The 24,720-nt window shown below is 36.8% G+C and overlaps 1 protein-coding gene and 2 pseudogenes across 1 annotated transcript; all 3 read right to left on the reverse strand.

Annotated features, from left to right (window-relative positions):
* Positions 1-1,654: 1,654 nt before the first annotated feature.
* On the reverse strand, positions 1,655-8,708 carry LOC116112043 (annotated as a pseudogene).
* A 945-nt stretch (positions 8,709-9,653) lies between these two features.
* LOC116112131 (UDP-glycosyltransferase 71K1-like) lies at positions 9,654-10,979 on the reverse strand. Its single transcript, XM_031398316.1, has 3 exons — positions 10,736-10,979; positions 10,053-10,666; positions 9,654-9,914 (listed from the first exon to the last, which is right to left on the reverse strand). Exons 1-3 carry the CDS (start codon positions 10,977-10,979, stop codon positions 9,654-9,656), a joined length of 1,119 nt encoding a protein of 372 aa, XP_031254176.1.
* A 961-nt stretch (positions 10,980-11,940) lies between these two features.
* The window catches only part of LOC116112132, a 42,706-nt pseudogene continuing 29,926 nt past the window's right edge, over positions 11,941-24,720 (reverse strand).

Genomic DNA, 24,720 nt, shown 5'->3' on the forward strand with positions numbered 1-24,720 from the left:
ATTTAAGCCTCTTTGTCTACTCATAATGTTTCTAATAATTATGCAACAACTACTCCAGCTACAGTCAGAGAACCAGTTCGGTGCATCAGCTCAAGAGCCACTGCTCATGTCACAACAAATTTGAGTCAGTTGTTTGTTAATGCAAGCTACACTGGCTAGGATCAAACTCAAGTTGGGAATTGTGAGCGTCTGAATATTTCTCATACAGGTTTTACTTCTTTACCAAGTTCTTTGGAATGTATGTTCTTTTATCTAAGTAATCGAACTCGACTCGATTGCTATAGTACTGAGTTCGAGTTTTAATCGTGTTTTTTGTACAGTGATCGAATTCAACTCATGGGATTAATCGAGATATTCAAACTCGAACTTGACTTGACTAATGCCAAGTCGAATTCGAGCCAAAGCCGAGCCAAGCCGCTCGGTTTTCACCCCTAAACCCGACCAGTGGGAATATAGGTCACACTATGTGACATGAATTCTAAATGAAAATATGTTGATATATAAATGATGTGAATACTTTATGTAAGTTCTGAAGTAAAAATAAAATTATATGAAATGATATATTTGTCTTGATATCTGAAGTTCTGTTAATATTTTTATTCCTGTGCATATTAAATGTTATACAAACTTATATTATGTATGATTTTTACTATATCGAGTTGACAACTCTACCCAAATTTTGACTTATTTGATTTGTAAGACCTTGAAGATTTGAATATTTAATGTTTTGGTTTGGAGAATAAGTTTCCTTTGCGATTAATAATTTTATTAGAATTTTAGAGATTAGTTTTTTGGTATTTGAGTATCGTGTCAAACTGGTATGCAATTTTTTTATATTGGATTTGGGGCGTTGCAAGCTTATTCAAACAAATATGTAGGAAAAGCTCTGCTAGGCTGTACAAAACCAACATCAAACTTTTCAAATTCTTTGCCTCCCTGTTTATGTCTACCCGGAAGGTTTAACAGTAGGCCAAGAAAAGCTACAGTAGAAGGCGAATGCATGAGAAGAACGATCACCGAGAAACGATCATCTCGATCTAACAATGGCTTTGCAAACTCAATTTGGTAAACAAGGTGGCTTGTGACTGGTGGAGCGATGAATAGAAGCTCAGCTTTCTTCATTTTGTTGGTGGTGGTTCTGATGAGTGAAGATTGAACTATATTTCTTTTCTCGGGTTTATTCCAGATGAGTGAGAAATGTAATCTAGATCAAGTCTTCTATAAAATCATGTTAAACATGCTAATGTAACAACCCACTAATCTAGGGACCTGAGACAAATCCAATTTCAAACCACTTAGTTTAATTTTGAGAATGCAAGTGATTTAGGGAATGGGAAGTACTTCATCATGAGGGTCAAAATTAGGTGGCTTCGTGACAAGAATAGTTCAGCTTTCTTTATTGGTGCTTAATTTTATGGTAATGGTTACTTCTTGGATGCTACACATTTAATTATTTGAGATATTTCACATCATTAAAGTCATACTTTCTTACTGTTACGCAGTAAGGTGAAGAGATAGTACTAGTTATGAACCCCTGGTAGAAAGGAGAATCCATGAACATTATTGAAGAATTAAGACTCTGCAAGTGATTTGATATATGTAGCTGAAAGAGAGCTGCCAACAGGAGAATCCATGAGAAGAACAGTGACTGAGAAACGATCATCTCGATGTAACAAGCGCTTTGCCAACTCGATAGTGGAAACCAGGTGGCCTACTCCTAGTGCAGGGATGACAACAAGCTCAACTTTCTTCATTGTTGCTGGTGGTAGTGAATAGTGAAACTGAAAGAGAGAAAGTAGATGCAATAATGATGTTGGGGCCTTAGGGGATCTGCCTCGTCACGGGGAAGAAGGCAAATGGAACAAATCCATACATCATTAAGGACTAAATATGATTAACTAAAACTATATGCTTCTTTCATGGCCTTATTTCTTAATATATCATCAATCAAGCCTCCAAATGCAGCATATGAAGATCCTCCCTCCATCACTGCTAATCTACTCTTTTCACTCTTCTCTTTCACCTTCTTCCTCACCTCATTATCACTCTCCATTAAACATTTTATGGCTCTTGCTATCTCATCTGCAACCACAACTTCACCATTCATAATCCTATAATCCAATCTCAACTCCACACCCAATCCCAAATCTCTCACCATTTGGGATGCATTAAGCTGTTGCTCAGCATACAGAGGCCATGTCACAATTGGAGCACCAAACCACAAGCTCTCCAATATTGAATTCCACCCACAATGTGACACAAATCCCCTTGCTAATTTATGAGCCAACACTGCCTTTTGTGGCGCCCATCCACAAACCAAACCAATCTTCTTTGTTCTTTCCAAGAACCCATTTGGCAAAACCTCCTGGAGATGATCACTCTTGTAATCATGAGGCCTTCTAACTTTATCCTTTGGTGGTGGCTTCCGTATTGACCATGTTATAACCACTCACACAAGAATCAACCAAATAACAAAAGATCACAATCAAGAATCACAAATCACACACACAAGAACAACCATAATTTTATCGTGGTTCACTAGCTCTATATTTAAGCAAGCTACGTCCACGTTGAACTCGGGAAACACACGAGCTCGCTGCACTAAATCACTGTCAAGATTACAGATTACATAAAGCAACACAAAACCCTCAATAACCCTTCTTCAACCCGTAACTCACCTTAGAGATTACACCCTTCGAATCCCTATAAACAGCATATACAATACACCTAGAATGACCTGACCCAGTCACTCAATCAACAAGTTACAAGATTCACTCAACCTAGATTGAAAACCCTAAAGACTCAAAATGGTGTTTAACGAAGAAGAGAGAGATTTGCAAAATGAATAATGCGTACAAAATGCCAAAATAACTCTACTTTTATATGGTTGACATTAGGGTTACATTCCAGCCGTTGGATCTTCTCTTCATCAACGCTCAGGACTGTTTTCTTAGTTTGGATCAAAACGATGTCGATCCATTTAAGTTCTAATACGACAACGTTTCAAGCCATCATCCAACAATCTCCACCTTGATGGGTTGAAAAACAGCCCCTGTGCTAGTGTAGCTTGACTTTAGTGAGTCTTTCATGGTTCTTTTGTTACCCATGCTTACTGAATGGACAGCAGGTTCAAGCAATGCTTGAACTTAGCAAGTGTAACAATCTTCGTACCCATGTCTGTTGGATTGTGCTCAGTAGGAACCTTATTGAGAGCTATCTCCTCCCTAGTGATCATATCTCTTACAAAATGATAGCGAACATCTATGTGTTTGGTTCGCTCATGGTACACTGGATTTTTACTCAGGTGTATTGCACTTTGACTGTCTAAAAAAATGGTTGGCTTCAGTTCAGATAGGTTTGCTTCACTCAGGATCCCTTCGAGCCAAATTGCCTACTTAAATACATCAGCTACAACCACATATTTAGCCTCGGTTGTTGATAGTGCAACTATAGGCTGTAATTGTGACTTCCAGCTAATGTAGTTGCCCCCCAAGGTAAAGTAATATGCAATGGTTGACTTCCTAGTGTCCCTGTCACCTGCAAAATCAGAGTCTACAAAAACAACTAGCTCAAGTGAGGCAGATCTTTTACAGTATTCCAGTCCCACATTTAAAGAGCCATTAACATATTTGAGTACCCACTTTAGGGCTGTCCAATGTTCCATACCAGGATTGGACATAAATCTACTCAGCAATGATATCACAAATGATAAGTCAGGCCTAGTACTAATCATAGCATACATCAAGGATCCAATTACATTTGTATAGGGTATGGTCTCCATTTTAATTAACTCAGCATCAGTATTAGGGCATTGAGCCTTGCTTAATGTGAAATGGTTAGCTAAAGGAATTGAGACAGTTTTGGTCCCTGACATTCCAAATTTTTCTACTAACTTATGCAAGTATGAGCACTGGTGAATTTTCAGTTTGCATTTACTTTTGTTTCTATCAATTTGCATGCCTAAAATCTTCCTAGCATCCCCTAGGTCTTTCATTTCAAATTCAGCATTCAGTTTATTCTTTAACACACAGATAAGAGGCTTTGATTTGCTTATTAATAACACGTCATCTACATACAGTAGTAAGTAAATAGGTATATCATCCAAAACAGCAAAATAGAAACAACTGTCATACTTACTCCTAGTGAATCCTATACTTACTATAAAGGTGTCAAACCTCTTATACCATTGCCTAGGAGATTGCTTTAGACCATATAAAGATTTCAGTAGTAGGCAGACATGGTTGGGGGCCTTTTTATCTATGAAACCTAAGGGTTGGCTCATGTAGATCTCTTCCTCAAGATCTCTATGCAGGAATGCAGTTGTAACATCTAATTGTTCAAGCTCTAGATCCTGGTGGGCTACTATGGACAGCATAAGCCTTATGGTTTTGTACTTAACTACTGGGGAAAAGACTTCATTGAAGTCTATTCCCTCTCTTTGGGTGAAACCTTGGCTACTAGTCTAGCCTTATACCTGAGGGGATCCTTTTTAGTGATACCTTCCTTTAGTTTGAACAGTCACTTGCATTGTACGAGTTTCTGGTCCTTAGGATTTGGTACAAGTTTCCAAGTTTTGTTCACCTCCAAGGACTTCATTTTAGCTTCCATAGCAGCCTTCCATTGGTCCATTTCCTTTGTCTGCATGGCTTCCTCATAGGTTTTTGGTTCTCTTCTTTGTACTTCAGTACCTGTAAGGAGGGCAATATATATTAGATCAGCATAGGAATATCTTATGGGTGCCCTTACCTGTCTTCTGGTTTTGTCTCTTGCAAGCTGGTAGTCTTGCAAGTTTTCAGGTTGAATCTTAGTGTCATCTATTGTTTCTATCTCATCCTTATGTTCTAGATTAGTTTGTCCAGTTTCTCCTCCATGTTCAATAACAGCTTCAGTTTCTTGGCTGGTTTGAGTTTGAGCAAGAAGCTCCACCTCAATTGGTGTAACTTCAGGTTGGGTGAAGAGATCCTCTGAACTTGTAATGGGGTCAGTTCTAGTTCTAGTTTCCTTACAAGGAAAGACTCCCTCATTGAATACCACATCTCTGCTCACAATGATTCTAATCCCTGGAGAATCTCTATCCCAAAATCTATAACCTTTGGTCCCTTCTTGATACCCCAAGAATATGCACTTGGTTGACCTTGGTTCCAATTTTCCTCCCGTGGTGTGTGCATAAGCTGCACACCCAAAAACTCTTAGGTGGCTTAGAGCTGGGACTCTACCAGTCTACCTTTCCTCAGGGCTCTTTAGGTTTATTGCAGTAGATGGACTTCTATTTACCAGGTATGCTGCTATTGTAAGGGCTTCTCCCCAAAAGGAGGTAGGGAGTTTAGAGGTTATTAACAAGCACCTAACTTTATCAAGGAGGGTTCTATTCATTCGTTATGCCATGCCATTCTGTTGTGGGGTATAGGTTACTGTCCTATGTCTTAAAACCCCTTGGTCATAACAAAACTTGTCAAATTCTTGGTTATAGAATTCCAGCCCATTGTCTGTTCTAAGAACCTTCACCCTTTTTCCCATTTGGTTCTCTACTAGGGTTTTCCAGTCCTTAAACCTAGCTAGAGCTTGATCTTTGGATTTCAGTAGGTACACCCACACCTTGCGACTGTAATCATCCACCAGAGACATAAAGTAATTATTCCCCCATAAGATTTCACTTTTCCAGGTCCCCAAAGGTCAGAGTGTATGTATTCTAGTGGACTAGTGGCTAGGTGTGTACCCTTGGTGAAACTATTTCTATGTTGTTTCCCTAAAACACAATTCTCACAGAATTCGAGGGGTGTATAGTCTTGTCCTTACCAAACTGCCCTTTATGCTTCAGAATGTTCATGCCTCTTTGACTCATGTGACCTAATCTAAGGTGCCACTTTTCTATATTAGACAAGTTAGTAGAAGTAATCACAGAATTAAAGCAGTTTTGGGAATGGTTCCCACAAAGAATATAATGGCCATTTCTTTTCTCTCCTTTTAGTATCATGTTGTTATCTCTATATATGCTCAAGCATCTATGTTCTACTTTATAACAACATCCTGATTCATCTAAGATGCCAAGGGATATCAAATTTCTTTTAAGTTCTGGTATGTACCTAACCCTAGTTAGTTTTACCATTTTTCCAGTGTCAGCCCTTAGAGTCACTGTGCCTATCCCTCTTACTCTACATGCATTATAGTTTCCCATGTAAACAGTTTCATTTTCAACATTTTCAAATTCCTGGAACCAGTCTCTCCTAGGACTCATGTGAAATGAACAGTCTGAGTCTAGCACCCACTCTTCACCAGTGTCATTCATTGACACAGTAAGTACTTCAGATTCCTCTACCAGGTTTCTAGTAGTGGCTAGGTTGTTCTCAGTATTCCCTTGTTTTTTTTTTTTAATCCACTCAAAACAATTCTTTTTAATATGCCCAGTTTTATTACAAAAGAAGCATTTTCTAGACTCTCCTCTATGCTTGTTATTGCCCTTCCATTTTTTCTTATTTCTAGCCCCCTGATTATTCTGATTTCCTTTACCAGTTTAACTAGGTTCTGGTCTACTCTTAACAAACAGATTTGTGCCATTTCGTTTCTGGGTTTTCAATTCTAATTCTCTGGCCCTAAGTCCTGCTGTTATTAGGTCAAGATTTGGTACAGTACCCGAGTACTGTAGGGCATTCTTGGCTACCTGGTAGTCATCAATCAGGGAATTCAATAGAATCATGGCTAGGCTGGTTTCTCCTAAAGCTTGGTTTGTCCCTTTTAGGACCAAGGTCATTTTCAGAAACTCGTCTAGGTTTTCATCTATACTCTTACCACTATCCATTTTATAAGAGAATAAAGCCCCCTTTAAAAAAGCTAGGTTGGGGACAGATTGCAAAGCATAGAAGGTAGTGAGTTTACCCTAGAGTTCAATCGGTGATTCAATTCCATCTACCTTCCTGAGGACGCTGTCAGATAGATTCATGATTATCAGATTGTACGCCTTCTCATTCATCTCCTCTTTCTTTTTCAACTTCTCCTCTGGCCACTTTTCGAAGTCTTCTCCCAGTGGCAACCTTGTTGTGAGAAAGCAATGCTTTCATCTTTTTCTTCCAACTCCCAAAATCGATCTTCCCATCATATTGGGAGATCTCCATACGAGTAGTACTCATTATACTATAATGGTAAGAAAGAAAAAAAAACCTAAGAAGGTACGCGGCATTGTTACACCAGAAGTTGCCAATTACTACCAGGCAGTTTTTAAGGCAGTTACTGGTTTCCAGCCTATATACCTTTAAACTTAGCCAAGATCTGACTCCCTAGATCCTATTGGAGACTAGAAGGAATCACGGTTTTGAAAAGCCCCAATTTCTAGAAATCCTAATTTTACGAAACCCTAATTTCATGAAACCCTAATTTTTCGTAAAAAACAAAAAATCCCTAATCTGCAAGAAATGGCTCTGATACCACTGTTATAACCACTCACACAAGAATCAACCAAATAACAAAAGATCACAATCAAGAATCACAAATCACACACACAAGAACAACCGGAATTTTACTGTGGTTCACTTGCTCTATATTTGAGCAAGCTACGTCCACGTTGAACTCGGGAAACACACGAGCTCGCTGCACTAAATCACTGTCAAGATTACAGATTACACACAGCAACAAAAAACCCTCAATAACCCTTATTCAGCCCGTAACTCACCCTAGAGATTATACCCTTCGAATCCCTATAAACAACGTATACAATACACCCAGAATGACCTGAACCAATCACTCAATCAACAAGTTACAAGATTCACTCAACCTAGATTGAAACCCTAACAGACTCAAAATGGTGTTTAACGAAGAAGAGAAAGATTTGCAAAATGAATAATGCATACAAAATGCCAAAATAACTCTGCTTTTATATGGTTGACATTAGGGTAAAATTCCAGCCGTTGGATCTTCTCTTCATCAACGCTCAGGATTGTTTTCTCAGTTTGGATCAAAACGACGTCGTTCCATTAAGTTCTAATACGACAGTGTTTCAAGCCATCATCCAACAGACCACAAGAACCTCACCCCACTTTGCTCCAATCTGACTGTAATTTGTTTCGCTTGCTCTTCTCCAAAGCTCCCCTGGCTTCCAAAGCACAAGAAAACAACTGATGAATTAGGTTGATTATCAAGCCATTTCAAGATCTTATCTCTTTCTGTCACATCTAGAACTAACTTTTCACTCTCACTCTTGAGATCAATCATTGGTCCAACTATGTAAACAGGTGGCATATGATCAAAATCATTCTTCAAAGACTTAACCGCATGAGATTCCAGCTCCTCAAATGTGTTGACAATAATCCCTTTGGTCTCCTTAAATCTTCTTCCATGGTTCATAAATGTAGTGTAGCCACCATGCTTGTTCAACAAAACGTCAGGCAGACCACTGCTTGGAACTGGATTAACATAACTAGGGATCACCAAATCACCATCAAACTCTTCAATTTCTCTTCTAACTCGATCATGTCAAGTTGGAAGGTACAGCAAGAGACCAACAACAACTGCGCTAGAAGGGGAGAACAAATAAGAAGGAACACCAAGTTCATTTCCCACATCTATCATTGATGTACAAAAGAAATCAACTACCAATCCAGCAAGTGGAGCTGAGTTAGAACTGGAAAGCACATGCTTGACAATAGCTTCTTTAACACAAGCTCTATGACAATCTATATACTCAGTCATAAACTTTTCAAGGGATATATGAACCTCTTGTGAAGGACAATAGTCAACAGGAGGAGAAAGATTGATGAACCTTATTGAAGTATTAGATTCTGCCAGTGATTTGGTGTGTGTAGCCGAAGGAGGGGGGCTAAAAGGAGAATCCATGAGAAGAACAGTCGCTGAGAAAAAATCATCTCAATCCTACAAGCGCTTTGCAAACTCAATATAGGGAACTAGGTGGCCTACACCTGGTCTAGGGATGAAGACAAGGTCAACTTTCTTCATTTTTGGTTGTGGCTGTTGTGATGAGAGATAAGAGAAGATGAAAGTATATTTCTTCTTCTTTGTCCTGTCTTTTATAGTTTTATTTAGTTAATATTCAAATATGTAAATTATTTTCTAATTATTATATTATCAAATCCCAACCCAATCAAGCTTGCATGTTGTTACAGGCATTTCCTGCCAAATCAGATAAATGTACTTGTCTTATTCAATCATGCAAATATACTTGTCTTATTCAATTTTATCTCTAGTCGGGTTAAGTCAACCCTGTAATCAGTTTAAGGGTCTATATAATTTGTAAAATGGCAACAATTTTCACTTCCTCACCTTATTATCGTCATCCATGACATATTTTATTTGAGAACAAATCTATGAATAATCTACATTTTCACTTCATTAGCATACACGATAAATGTCCTTACTTCCAGCAAGTTAATCACATGGCAGTGGCGCAATTTTGATTGAGCATTGAAGAAAGTTTGAGCCCTTCGAGGCATGGAAACTAAACCCAACATGAAATTTACAATCTTTCTCGATTCTAATTTATGCAGTAGAAGCAGCAAGAAACAAGATTTGATTAGGTTGAAATAAAACTGAAGCAGAAAGAAATCAAGTAATCACATTTTGAGTAGAAGTTGGCAATGCTTAAAACATTGGCAGCAAGTTAACATGAGAAAACGTTTTCATGTGTTTCCAAAGATTTTTTGATATATTCATGGCATGTTTCCTAATATATCCTCAATCAATTGTCCAAATGCAGCATATGAATATCCACCATTCATCACTGCTAATCTGCTCTTTTCACTCTCTTCTTTGACCTTCTTCCTCACTTCATTATCAGTGTCCATCACACATTTTACAGCTCTTGCTATCTCATCTCCCAACACAACTTCTCCACTAGTATTTCTATAATCCAATCTCAACTCCACAACCAATCCCAAATCTTTCACCATTTGGAATGCAATAAGCTGTTGCTATACATACATAAGCCATGTTGCAATTGGGACTCCAAACCACAAGCTCTCCAAGACTGAATTCCACCCACAATGTGAAACAAATGCTCCTACTGATTTATGAGTCAACACTTCCTTTTGTGTTGTCCATCCACATACCAAACCAGTCTTATTTGTTTTCTCCAGGAACCCATTTGGTAATTCTTCCTGGAGATCACCTTTGTAATCACTAGGCCCTTCAAATTTATCCTTTGGTGGCGGCTTGCGTAAAGACCACAAGAATTTGTGAGCACATTGCTCCAGCTCGAGTGCTATTTCTTTCACTTGCTCTTCATCAAAGCTCCCTAGGCCTCCAAAGCACAAGAAAACAACTGATGAATCAGGTTGATCATCAAGCCATTTCATGATCTCATCTCTTTCTGAATCATCACCGAAACATAGCTTAACACTCTCCCCCTTCACATCAATAAGCGGCCCAACTGTGTAAACATGATGTAAATTATTGTCTTCAAGATCATTCAACAAACACTTAGTAGCATGGGCCTTCAGCTCTGTGTAAGTGTCGATAATAATCCCTTTGGTCTCCTTGAATCTTCTTCCATGCTTCACAAATGTATCATAACCACCATACTCGTTAAACAAAAACAAAGGCAAAATTCTGCTAGGAATTGGATTAGCATAACCAGGAATTATATAATCAGAATCAAACGCTAAAAACTCTCTTCCAACTTCATCTTCTTGACCTGGAAGGTACAACATGAGACCAAGAAAATCTGCATTACAAGTGAAGAACAAATAAGAAGGAACACCAAGTTAATTTCCCACATCTACAATTGATGAACAAAACATATCAAACACCAACCCAGCAAGTGGAGCTGAGTTAGTGTTTGAAAGAACATTCTTAATAATAGCTTCTTTAACATGAGGTTTGTAACTCCCTCTATGATCAGTCACAAGTTTTTCTCTGGAAACTTTAGATTTTTGCAGTGAAGGAGGGTCTACATAAGGAAGATTAATAAACCTTATTTGAGTATCAAAAGCTGGAAATGATCGAGTGTGATCAGAAGAGCAATCAAATGTTTTCATGATGACAAGAACTGTGATTGAGAACCGACCATCTCGATCCAACAGCCGCTATGCAAAATCAGTAGTTGGAACTCATTTTTGCTTCTGGTTTTTCTAGTGATAACTCTTTCTTGGTTATATTTTCTCTTGCTTTAAGCTTTCTTGATTGTATTAGAGAGTTTTGTAAGAATAGCTGGTTGAAAAATCTTAGAATATGAGTCGTATCACATCATCTGTATAACAAATTACTAAATTTATGATGTGCATAAATGACATGAAATATTTACTTCTTAGATGATCATGCGGTATATGTGAGTTGTATCATAAATTCGCTCAATATTTATATAATTCTAGTTAAGAGAGATGAGGAGACATAAAGTTTAAATCACATAAGTTTTGTGTGAATTGATGTTCTCCAGCAATGTGATAGTCTATTTAGCTGGCTTAACTTCTATGAGATCTGCCAACATTGAGGCGAATTCTACCCTTTAACTTCTTCAAGAACAAAAAAGTTTATGTTATCATGGGATACCGCATTAATGATATCACAAATCAATATATGCATACTACATAGACATTTAGTTTAATTATCAATCTCAGTGATTATAAAAATGGATGGTAAAGAAAAAAATCTCTCACACAATATATATACATGGACTTGTGATATGACTGACATGATATCTTATGATATTCTATATTTTTTCTCGAAAATATACCCAACTTTAAATTTATCATTTTATAATATTATCCACAGTTCCAGAGCATCAAAGATCATACAACAAAACCAATGGATATTCGTAGTAGAGCATCAAATGCACCTGAGCAAACATAATTTATTTGCATGCTTTCTTATAAAAATTTCATTGTAGATCTTTCTCATGCCGATTTCAGATAAAAGCAACTGAGCAATATGATCAAACTTAAAAGGAAAAAGTAGTCATGTTTGCAATAAACTTTCAACAAAAAGGAATGTCAATAAACTAATATGTAATGAGATGATGCATACAACGAGAGGGAACAACAGGCATTACATGAGATTATGAAGGTAACTTGCATTTGTGACAAGAGCTTATAATGTCAAAATTCTCTAGTCTTCCCAGATAATTTAATTCATTAAAGGGATTCAAACAAAACTAGTTATGAGTCAGCAATTGTCAAGGTGAAGCTCTACTTATTGATTAACCAATCATCAACCTGAATTCACCTCTTAAATGCTTTGGCAATATTTTAGTAACTTAAAGAACTTATCCTATCCTTAGATTCTACACATCTGTTCTAGCCTTTGTTTGAGCTGTTAGACGATACATACTTGTTTGTCATGTCTATATGAGTTGAGAAAACCTTTCGATTAGTAGACCATCTTTAACAACATGACCTTGAAACCAAACACATGGCATGAGATGCACCAACTGCAACAGATAACACCTTGTGGGGTCCCAATCCATCATCCTTCGTTACAAACTTGACTTCAACAGGACACAGTTGTACCTCTAGCAACCCAGGAACTCCTAATTGAGAGTCTTTGGCATTTCCCCACATGTACAAATTCCCTTTATCTGAACATATAGCAAATTATCAAACAATATGGTAAAAACAAATATATAATCATGAATTTTATTTATTTGATTTGCATATAAAATTATTGTTCTATAATGATCTCCAAATATTTGATTTTATTAAATTTAAGTATCTTTCAACTTAGTTGAATACTAAAAGATAGAATACTAAAAGATATCCTCAAACCTCATTTCTGTGCTATTATGAGATCGGATAAATATAGATACTTTGGAAGATTGTAGGATTGAAGGGTGATGGAAATATCAAGGACCATTTAACTCTTCTTACCTGTTATGGCTGCTGAGGATGAGCCCGCACAAACGATGTAGACTACACGCTCATAGGTTACAAGGAGACAATACATATATAGCTAGCTTGCCAAAGTTATTGCAATGGCAATTACAAAAATGGAAGAAGGGAGAGTGATGGATGAAATTAGAAGCAAAAGAGAGATGATTATTGAAGAATTGAAGCCTTATATTTATTGTATTTTCTGTAACTTTTGTTGGGGAGGTTACATCATAGTCTCCAAAATCTCTCTAAATTTTGGCATGAGTCAATATGTGCTTGCGCTTTATGGACAAATTATTGGAGTTTTTACTCTTGCTATTTCGGCATTTCTATTTGAAAGGTTTTAACTTCTTTATTAATTTCTTTTTTTTGTTTTTGTTGTTGTTGTTGTTGTTGTTGTTGTGTGTGTAGGGAATAATGATAATTGGAATAACATGTTATCTTCAAACATTGGTGGTGAGAAGGAGAAGTCCAGTTTTCATGACAGCATTTAAACCTTTAGCGACAATAATTTCAGCCATTATGGGACTTCTAGTTTTAGGAGATGTCCTGCACTTGGGAGGGTGTGCTTAAATTTTAATTAATTTCTTGAATTAATTATTAATTACTATTGTTGATCAGTCTATCATTTTTCATAATTAACTAATTAATTTAATTTCAATTATTTCAGAATTCTGGGAGCAATATTGATAGTTATTGGTTTGTATGCAACTCTTTGGGGAAAAGAAAAAGAGAAAGAGAAAGATAGGAATTAATAAAATTAAAATAATAGTATTCAAGTTGTAATTTTTACTTTTAATATTGCTATTTTAATTTAATTATCTCATGGTCATCATGATATAATTATTTTACCCCTTGGTTTTCAGTCCCCTATATTCATATTCTATCGTCGAAAATACTAGGATTAACTCCTCTTACTCTAATAGACGTTAATGAAATAAGGCCCTTGATATGAAGACTATTAGCTCCCAGAGGACTTTGAATTAAATTCTTGATGCACAACATAGTTTAACTTTTTTATTTAATATTAAAGAATCGGTCGAACATTGATATTTGCAGCATACCAATGCCTTTTAGAAAGCAATAATGTTAGGTCCACACTCTCTCTCACAACATTCTCTCATAACTATCGATGTGGTAACTTGTCATTGGTTAGCTCGCAAATTGATAGACAGAACCTATTTTGCAAGTTGACTAATGACAAGCTTTTGCATCGAGGTTTGTGAGATTGATTTGTAGATCTAACATCACTCTTTAAAAAGACAATATATATATATAGTTTTTTTTAATCATTACATCACTCTTTAAATATGTTGAAGTGTAAAATAGGAAATAGGATTATTCTCATTAAAGACTATCTTCTATATTAGGTTAGGATCCAGGCTATTAAGAATTACATTAGTTAAAATAGGAATGTAACAATTTACTTCCTAGATTAAGCTTTTGTTTTTTGCTATAAATTCATTGTACATTTCATTGTGATGTATATAAGTAAAAACAAAGTATTTCTTCACATGGTATCAGAGCAAGGTTTCTGAAATTCCAAATTTTTTTTTTCTCTTCTCTCTTTCTCGGCATTTTTTTTCCGGTGACTATTCTCGAGCAACGATCAGGATCTGGTCTAATCACACCAGACTGATCGTCTTCTCATCGTCGTCATAACCCAGGTGGCTTCGTCGTCTGCCACCGCTGCACGCGCCCTCATGCGTCGATTGTGTTTCTATCAGCCACTGCTCAGATCTGTTTTTCCGGTGAGCATTCTGTTTTTCTGGCAAGCATGAGCTTTTGTTTTTCTGTCGGCTTTAAGACACTCTGACCTTCTTCATGGATCCCCCTAAATCAGCCTCTCAGTCGCATCCAAATGGTTTTTCTTTTTTATCTCTCCTTCCCATCACCATTGAGAGATTAATTGGGACCGCTAATTATTCATCCTAGGCTGGCTCTGTCGAATTATGGCGTATGGGTCAGGGTCTGGAGGATCACTTGACCACTAAGGCTGTCGATATTACATCAGATAAGTTTGCCTGGACTAAAATTGATGTTATGTTATGTAGTATGTTATGGCAAACTATTGATCCCCCCCTTCACCCTATTTACAAATCTTACCGCTCTTGTGTTGATATTTAGAGTCAGGCTAAACTTTCTCTATACAAATGATATTCAACGTTTATATTATGTTGTGTCCAACTTAGTTCTTCTCAAACAACAGGATATGAATATGTCGACTTCCTTGGTAAGATGGCCTCCTTTAAGACAGAATTCAATCTGCTGTTACCAGCTAGTAAATCTGCGGCAGAAGATTTGGCTCAACGGGACAAGTTCTTTATGGTCTTGACACTTGCAGCTCTAGGTCCAGATCTTACACCTGTTCGAGATCAAATCCTTTCTGGATCTACTGTGCCTTCCCTTGATGAAGTGTTTACCAGATTACTTCGTGTTTCCTCCCCTACTACAAGGCATTCCCCTCATGACTCTTCGATTCTTATTTCTTAGTCCCACACTTTTACTCAAAGAGAACAGGGCGATCGAGGTGGCAGAGGAAATCAACCCAAATGTAGTTACTGTCATCGGTGGGGGCATACCAGAGAGAAATGTTTTAAGTTACATGGTCGACCTACCCGGGCTGCTAATATTGCTCAGGCTGATCACTCTAATCTTCATTCTAAGTCCTCTACAGTGCAGGTTCAACCCTCCTTAACTTTCACAAGTACTGATTATGATGAATACTTATAGTATCAGACCAGTAAGCAGTATTCTTCATCCATTGCCTCCGTCGCTCAAACGGGTAATTCAGTTGCCTGCCTTATTCAGTCTTTCGCTCTAAGACCTTGGGTCTTGGATTCAGGTGCCTCAGATCATATTTCTAGTAACCCCTGTTTACTTACTCAGATTACAAATACTGCATCTTTATCCCCTGTTACTTTAGCTAATGGATCTAAAGCCGATGTTCAAGCTATTGGTTGTGCAAAACCCCTCCCCTCCTTAGAATTGGACTCTGTGCTTTATACTCTCAACTGTCCCTTTAATCTCGTGTCTATCAGTAAACTTAAACGCTCTTTAAATTGCTCTATTCGTTTTGATACTAACTATGTTGTTATACAGGACTGCGACACGAGACAGATGATTGGCACAGGACATGAGTCACAGGGTCTCTATCATCTCCATATCCCATCTACAACATGCACTGTCTCCGGATCTCCTTCATAATCGTTTGGGCCATCCTAGTCTTTCCAAACTTCAGAAAATGATCCTAGGTCTATCTAAATTATCGACCTTGAGTTGTGAGTCGTGTCAATTTGCCAAGCATAGTCGTAGTTCTTTTTCAAAGCGTGTCAATAAACGGGTTGTGTCCCCCTTTGAGTTAGTGCATTCAGATGTGTGGGGTCCTTGTCGTGTTACCTCTACTTTGGGGTTTAAATATTTTGTTACCTTTATTGATGACTATTCCCGTTGCAATTGGTTATTTCTTATGAGATCTCGTTCTGAATTATTTTCCATATTTTCATCATTTTGTGCTGAAATTAAGACTGAACATAATACTACCATTCGTATATTACGGAGTTATAATGCTCGTGAATATTTCTCTAATTCCTTTACTAAATTCATGTCATCTTAGGGAATTCTTCATCAGTCTCCTTGTGGTTATAGTCCCCAACAGAATGGCATTGCTGAGCGTAAAAATAGACACCCCATTGAAACTGCTCGCACATTGAAACTGCTTGCACTCTTCTTTTACATAGTCATGTCCCTTTCCGTTTTTGGGCTGACTCTGTTTTGACCACTTGTTACTTAATAAATCGCATGCCTTCTTCTGTCTTACAAGACCAAGTCCCACACTCCATGTTATTCCCTGATCATCATTATTTTCTCCTCCCCCACATGTCGTTAGGAGCACCTATTTTGTTCACATTTTCTCTTCTGGTCAAGATAAACTGTCAACCAAGTCTACGAAATGTATTTTCTTAGGGTATTTACGTCTTCAGAAAGGCTACAAGTGTTATTCTCCCGCCACACATCGCTACTTCATCTCTACTGATGTTACATTCTTTGAGTCTTCTCCATTTTTTTCTCATCCTACATTGAAGTCTGATCCGATAGTAGATGTCCTATCAATTCCATACATTGTTTTCCCACCTTCGTCTGTTTCGGTACCTTAGTCTAGTACTAATACCACTCTTCCTGTCCATAATAGTCTTGTTCCTTTTACAGGTGATCCTAATGTTCCTGCTACTGTTCCTGAGACCCTTGTCACTGAAGGTCTTATGCTCGATTCCTCCAATGCCACGGTCTTGTCTCAAGTTGATCAGTTTCCCATTGCTATTCGTAAAGGTATGCGGTCTACACGCAACCCTCATCCCATCTACAATTTTTTGAGTTATCATATTTTATATCCTTCATATTATGCCTTTGTATCCACCCTTTCTTCTGTTTTTGTTCCTTGCACTGTTCATGAGGCACTTTCTCACCCCGGGTGGCGTTAGGCAATGGTTGAAGAAATGTATGATTTGCATCATAATCATACTTGGGAGTTAGTTTCCTTACCTCCAGGCCATTCGACTGTTGGTTGTCATTGGATTTACACTGTAAAGGTTGGTCTAGATGGTAAAGTTGATCGACTGAAAGCCCGTTTGGTGACCAAGGGATACACTCAGATCTATGGCACATATTATTTTGACACTTTTTCTCCTATTGCTAAGATGTTTTTCGTCTGGTTGTTCTTTGTTATGGCTGCTATTCGACACTGGCCTATGCATCAATTGGATATTAAGAATGCTTTTCTTTATGGTAAACTTCAGGAAGATATTTATATGGAGCAACCTCCTGGATTTGTTGCTTAGGGGGAGTCTGGTTTGGTATGTAAACTTCGTTGTTCTCTATATGGCCTAAAACAGTCTCCTCGTGCTTGGTTTGGACGATTTAGCACAGTTATCCAAGAGTTTGGTATGATTCGATGTGAGTTTGATCACTTTATTTTCTATAGACATACATCATCAGGGCAATGTATCTATCTGGTTGTCTATGTCGATGATATTGTTATTACAGGAAGTGATCAAGATAGCATTGGACAGTTGAAGAACCATTTGTTCAAACACTTTCAGACAAAAGACTTAGGGCTGCTCAAATACTTTCTTGGCATAGAAGTCGCTCAGTCCAAATCTGGTATTGTTATTTCTCAGAGAAAGTATATATTGGATATTCTAGAGGAAACAGTGATGTCAGATTGTAGACCAATAGACTCTCCTATGGATCCTAATTTAAAACTTTCACTTGGACAAGGGGAGCCTCTTGCTGATCTTGGAAGGTATCGAAGACTTGTTGGAAAACTTAACTATCTTACTATCACACGGCCTGATATTTCCTTTTCTATCAGTGTTGTAAGTCAGTTCCTTCAAACTCCATATGATAGTCATTGGGATGCAGTTGTCCAGATTTTAAGGTATATCAAGAGAGCACCAGATAGAGGCTTGATAAGAGCTTGAAAGTATACATTTTATTAGTGATTTAATTGGATTATTTGTGGAAAAAGGTGTTTAATTGTTGGGATTTGAATTTATTATTTCATAAATACCTTTTATGGGATCACGGGTGTATTTTGAGTATTTTTAGGCTCAAACTGATATTTGAAGGAAAAAGAATGATATCGATGGAATTCGTGACGAGTAGGAACAAACAATGCAAGAATCGAAGTTGAAACGAGAAAGTTGTGACGTGTTGAAACTACAACGTAAAATCTGGAAATCCTTTAAGATGAGCATGCTTCGATGTTTTGATCATAACTTAAGCTGTGGTAATCGGAATTTGATGATTATGGTGGCGTTGGAAAGCTTATTCAAAGAGCTACAAAGTTTGTGTTGATGACTTTACCAAATTCTGAAGTTCACGGACTCTGCGGATAGAAAGAACGATCACCACAGCGATCGTTTCTCATCGGCCGTAGCGATGGGTCTCGGGCCTGTTTGGGTTATTGCATTCTCCTAATCCGAATTTGAGTGGGTTAAGGATTTTAATTCTTTTCCTAAGTAACTGAAAACCCTAGACTATAAATAAGGATTTTTAATTAGTTTTAAGGGGTATTGGAAGAAGGAGAAAAGACGGCCACTACTTTGGAGATCGGAATTCTTGCGATTCTCGTTCACAAATTAGGGAAGTGTTTATATTTTTCTTTCTTGAACGCATGTCATTGAATACAATGGTTGTTTTCATTACTGTATTTATGAACTAATTCTCTTTCTAGGGCTAAAGATGTAGCCCAATTTATGAATATGTGTTGACTTTATTGTTGTTAATTCTTATTGAGCATTAATTCTAAGTTTTATAATTGTGTGTAATGCTTTCAATTCTTAAGGATCCGAGAGTTGAATGATATCATGGGTTGGGTTGAGATCGAGAGATAAAACCTAATTTGTCTAAGATAATAAAACCATAGATTGAGCGAACGCTAGAGATAGGTTATCGCGATCTGTGAGGCTCTGGTAAATTCCATAAATCTTAATGATCTCTTAGCTTCTAAATTCAACTTAGAGATATTTTGGGTTGTTGCTTAAGGGTTAATTCGCTAATTGTTCGAGAGAAAGTTAGTGGAATATTAGGGAGTTTGGCCTTTAGAATAAGCTTAATTAGGTTAGCAATAATTGTCAATGCATTGGATTAAATTGGTGTGAAATTTATGCCCTAGGTTTATTCATATTGATCTTTATATCATAGTGTTTATAAAATTCTGCATTTATTTAGTTTTTAGTTTGTTTACTTTTTCATTAAATTCATTCTTAAAATTCAGTTTAATCAAATTGCAATAAAATAGATTAGTTTGGTACTTGGTAGGTAGTTCTCTTGGGATTCGACACTTGTTTACTCGAGCTTTATTACTTGCACGATTTCGTACACTTGCGAAGAGCCTGTCAAGGCTTAATGTATGAAAATAAGGGCCATTCACATATTGTCGGATATTCAGATGCTGATTGGGCAGGTTCTCCATCTGATAGACGTTCTACCTCATGATTTTGTGTTCTTGTTAGAGGAAACCTAGTTTCATGGAAAAGTAAGAAACAAGCAGATGTTGCAAGGTCAAGTGCTGAAGCAGAGTATCGTGCAATGGCCTTAGCCACTTGTGAGCTTGTTTGGTTAAAACAACTAATTCAAGAGTTAAGATTTGTCAAAGTATCACAAATGAAGTTACTCTGTGATAATCAGGCTGCCCTTCATATTGCTTCAAATCCAGTGTTTCATGAGATGACTAAACACATAGAAATTGATTGTCACTTTGTTTGAGAGAAAGTTCTATCAGGGTGTATTGCAACTAGTTATGTCAGTTCCAACGACCAGTTAGCAAACATCCTCACTAATTCTCTCAAGGGTTCTCGTGTTGACTTTATTGGTAACAAGCTTGGTGCATATGACTTATATGCTCCAACTTAAGGGGGAGTGTTGAAGTGTAAAATAGGAAATATGATTATTCTCATTAAAGACTATCTTCTATATTAGGTTAGGATCAAAGCTATTAAGAATTAGATCGGTTATAATAGGAATGTAACAATTTGCTTCCTAGATTAGACTTTTGTTTTTTACGATAAATTCATTGTACATTTCATTGTGATGTATGTAAGTAAAGACAAAGTATTTCTTCACAAAATAGACAAAAAAAAAAAAAAAAAAAAATAATACTATACCAACAACCTTTTTTCACAAACTTTCTCTTACAACCCTGATGTTGTAGCTCACAATTAATTAGTGGGATCCGTTGTGAATTAATCAATTATAAGCTGCCACGTCATGGTTGTGAGAGGGGGTTGTTGGTGTAGTATTATTCAAAAAAAAAATATCTGTAGGTTTTTTTTTTTTTTTTTTTTATCATTATTATATTTGATCTGTATATTAATATATTAGTCCCCACAGAGTCAAACAAGCCTTCATAAAATTTAGGGAGCTATCCAAATGTGTTGCACAATATGCTAATGGTCTTCTATTAGGTCTTCAAGTTTTGGGCCTTTTTTTTATTCGGAGGAAGAAAAGTTCATATACGGTGCATTGAAAAGACTAGAAAGAGATTGTGATAAAGATTTATTGGATAGACTTCAAATAAGCTTTGATGGGCAAGAAGAATTAGAGAAAAAGTATTTCTTGTAACATGTTTCTTTTAAAGAGAAAATAGAAATTATGTAGCAAGAATTCTTGAAAATAGTTTTTTTTTTTCTTCTAAATATTGGAATAAATATTCTAATTTACAAATCAATCGTAATTATTTTAGATGACGATAAATTGTGGGTACATGATTTGTTACAACACTAATTTTGTAAGAGAAATAAGATATATTTAAACCTAGTTAGTAAATACGCGTTTTATACAGAATTATATGGTTAGCCGTATAATTTACATATAAAACACACATTTTCGTATTTTATAAAGACTGTCGAATTATACGTGTATAGTATAAAGATCCGTATAATTCGCGAATTATACATGAATTATTGAAAAACAAAAAACAAAAAACAAAACTGAGCTTTGTTATTTGCGAACAAGCATGCGGCCATGGCTTCTGGAGGAAGGTAACAGAGCTTTGTTACTAGTATTTGAAGAAGCGATCGAAGAATAAGAAGAGGAAGAGGAAGGTTGTCTAGTTGAGTTGGTGGCAGAGGTGGCGGGAGAGATATTTTTTTCGAGCACGTGATTGAAGTTGATGGAGGTGTACTTGTTGGTTCTTGCCATCCACCACAACTCCAGGAACGAAGAGAACGAGATTGAGATTTAGATTTTAGATGTGTTTGTATCAAGGAAATGGTGGACGGTGGGTTTTGATTTTGGGGGAAATACAAACAGCAGCAAAGGCTAGAGGCAAAAGGCAAGACGGTGGGTGAACTGGTGAAGTTTCAGAATCACAAAATTGGATGGTGGGGTCGGTTCCATGTGCCTACGTGGAGAGATCTTAACGGAGGGTTCACAACAACAAACTTTTTCTACTTCTTTTAAGATCTTCCTTACATTTGTTATTATCATTCATTTTAATTATTAATTAATATATTAAAAACAAATTCTGACATACCCCACAACTTCAAATCTTTTGTTTCAGGATTGATGATGTTAGATTTGGATACCTTATATCTAAAAATACTATATAAATTCATGATGTCTCCTTCTAATACAAAATTAGAACTTTAGATCAATAAAAAATAATGTAAATAAAATAAATGATAGCTGCTCATTTACAGCTCTTGCCGTATTAACTTAAATATATAATTAAAGGTTTATAATTTTAATATTAAAACTGAATGTTTACTTCTTAAAACAAACACTTATATAGAAATAGAAGTAACAAATATAGTATTTTAATCAGTAGTCCATAAGAGTGTTAAAACTAAGATTAATATTACCGTATTTTTCAAAACGTATTATTGCTAATGTACCGTATTAAACATGTATATTCCTGTACCGTATTTTTTCCGTATCCGAATTTTATGGCCGAATTTTTATCAACGTATTTTTCACCATTTGCCATATTATATCCGTAAAATTCTCGTACCCTTTTTTTGCCGTACCCGTATTTACTAACTAGGCACTTAAGTTGAAGTAATATATAGTTCAATCTAACCACCATTGGATGGTCCAACTGTCAACTAGGACTCTTGTGTGTATTATTCAAGAGATCCTAAGTTTGATCCACCTAGATTGTTAATAGAGATAATCATTGAGGGGATTTACCCAACTGTCAACTTCAAGCGCTGGGAGATTAGTTGAGATGTGCACAAATTGTTCTGAACATCCATAGTGACATGGTGGAATATGAAGCCCAAAGTCAGTTTCGCGCTCTCTCATTTTTTGCCACCAAAGGTGCAGAGAAATTTCATCTTCCCAGTTGGAGATTCAGGTCTAGCTTGTAGGTTTTTATTTTTCAGCTCCCAAGAGTTTTCATCGCCTGATCTAGAGACCACGCCCGTTGTTACTAAACCTGATGTGGCACAAGCAACATCACCTGATAATTTTACTATTGATGTTGCAGAGTATGAAGATCAGAATCTGGAGCCTGAAAAAGGTAACTATTTTGGCTTCTAAGAATTGGGATTTTGTTTTTATTTCAATATAGCGCGCATAAGAATGATTTTGAAGACGATAATTTGCATCAAGTTTACACAGTTGGGCCGCTTATTGATGTGAAGGGGGAGACTGTTAAATTATGTTTCGGTGATGATTCAGAAAAAGATGAGATCATGAAATGGCTTGATGATCAATCTGATTCATCAGTTGTTTTCTTGTGCTTTGGAGGCCTGGGGAGCTTTGATGAAGAGCAAGTGAAAGAAATAGCACTCGGGCTGGAGCAATGTGGTCACAAATTNGAAAGTTGTTAATAGATTAAAATTGAAGTGAAAGTTGTTGATAATTTGCTATTGTTGATGTTGGCATATTGAAGCAGAATTGAGCTGTTGATAAACTGAAGCTGATACTGTTTGGTTTACTGAAGTGAAATTCCTTTTAAGCTGTTGCTGATGGTTTACTGAAGTGAAGTTCCTTTCATTGAGTTTTGTGTAGTAGATAAGGTGGAGCTGTTGATAAACTGAAGCTGGTACAGTTGGTTTACTGAAGTGAAGTTCCTATCTTGAGTTTGTGTAGTAGTTGAGGATTAACAGTTCCGATTGACACACTGAAGGTTATGAAGATGTGATTTGAAATGCAGAGCAGCTATTGAAGCAGAATCAAGTGAGCTAACACCTCACCTCCCAAGAAAAAAAAAGGGGTTCTGAAAAAATTCAAATTCCATTCCTCCCGAATATGATGTCTTTCCCCAAATTATTTTCCCCGAATTCAAACTCTCCTTCTCCTAGATAAAAAATCTCTCCCAAAATTGAAACCCTAAAATTGAAATTGCTCTCCTTCCCCTAAATTAGATATCTCTCCCAAAATCAAATTTGAACCGCCGTTGTCTGTCGTCTACCACCACCACCACCAGCTATTGTCTACCAAAAAGAACTTCAGTTCTCTTCAACTCACTTGAAAAGCCAAAACACAAACGAAACCAAAAACATTTCCTTCCAATTCTCTCAAGTTTCCTTCCATGGCTTTCACCAACTCTCTCCTCTTCTTCAACTCTTCCTCGAACTCCACTCATCGATTCCGATTTCTCCCCTCTAATTTCTCACGACTCATTCATCTCAATTTCAGTGGCCATTTCTCTCAAAAACGGCTTCTCCACGCGAGAAAATAGTAATCAAATTCTTCTTCTTCTTCTTTGTTTTGTTTGATGAAAAATTGAAAATAATCGTGTTAATGCGTGCGATTTGTGTTTGTTTTCTACATTGTTCTATAGCTTTTTTTGGTTGTATTTTGATTATGAAAGAAACTCGTGGAGACTTGGTTCAATTACGGCATATTTAGTCGATTGGAAAGGGAAGTTTTTTGATAAATACATGAAATTTGGAGAGGTTTATGATAGTCTTCAAGGAAATTTATTTGTGGAGAAGGGAGTAGCACATTGAGTTTTGTGTCCTAATAGATGTTGTAAAGCTTGAGTTAGTTATCGTAAATTTATGTGTATTCATAGCTAACAGTCATAAGACCATCACTTAACTGAACTATATACAAAACTAGTTGATTTGTTGTTGTATCTTGCACAGGGATTAAAAGAACTTGAGTTTCAGGAAGTTGGATGCTCACGGTCATCAGCTGAAGGGCAGCAACTCCAGGTGCTTACGGTTCTTTAGTTTTCTTTCAATTTATCCCCTATTTGTTTCCCATGACACAAATACAGGTAACTGCTTGGGTGTGGTTTCGTTACTGCTTGCCATATTTTTGCTTGGGAGTGGTTTCTGGGAAGCTCCAGGTTGTAGCCTGTGTGTATGTTTTTGTTTGAAAATACTGCATCTTCTCTAGATTTATTGGTCTACTTATGTTGATTGTAGCTTGAGAAACAAATTCTGGAAGCTGGGGG

The sequence above is a fragment of the Pistacia vera genome, unplaced genomic scaffold (genome assembly GCF_008641045.1).
Source record: "Pistacia vera cultivar Batoury unplaced genomic scaffold, PisVer_v2 Contig656, whole genome shotgun sequence".
Taxonomy (NCBI): domain Eukaryota; kingdom Viridiplantae; phylum Streptophyta; class Magnoliopsida; order Sapindales; family Anacardiaceae; genus Pistacia; species Pistacia vera.

Coding starts and splice junctions, on each gene's coding strand:
- LOC116112131 (XM_031398316.1), bottom strand. CDS start 10,979: ATGAAAACATTTGATTGCTCTTCTGATCACACTCGATCATTTCCAGCT. Junction 10,667..10,735: donor GTTGGTGTTTGATATGTTTT/GTTCATCAATTG, acceptor CTTGTAATGCAG/ATTTTCTTGGTCTCATGTTG. Junction 9,915..10,052: donor AAACAAATAAGACTGGTTTG/GTATGTGGATGG, acceptor ATGTATGTATAG/CAACAGCTTATTGCATTCCA.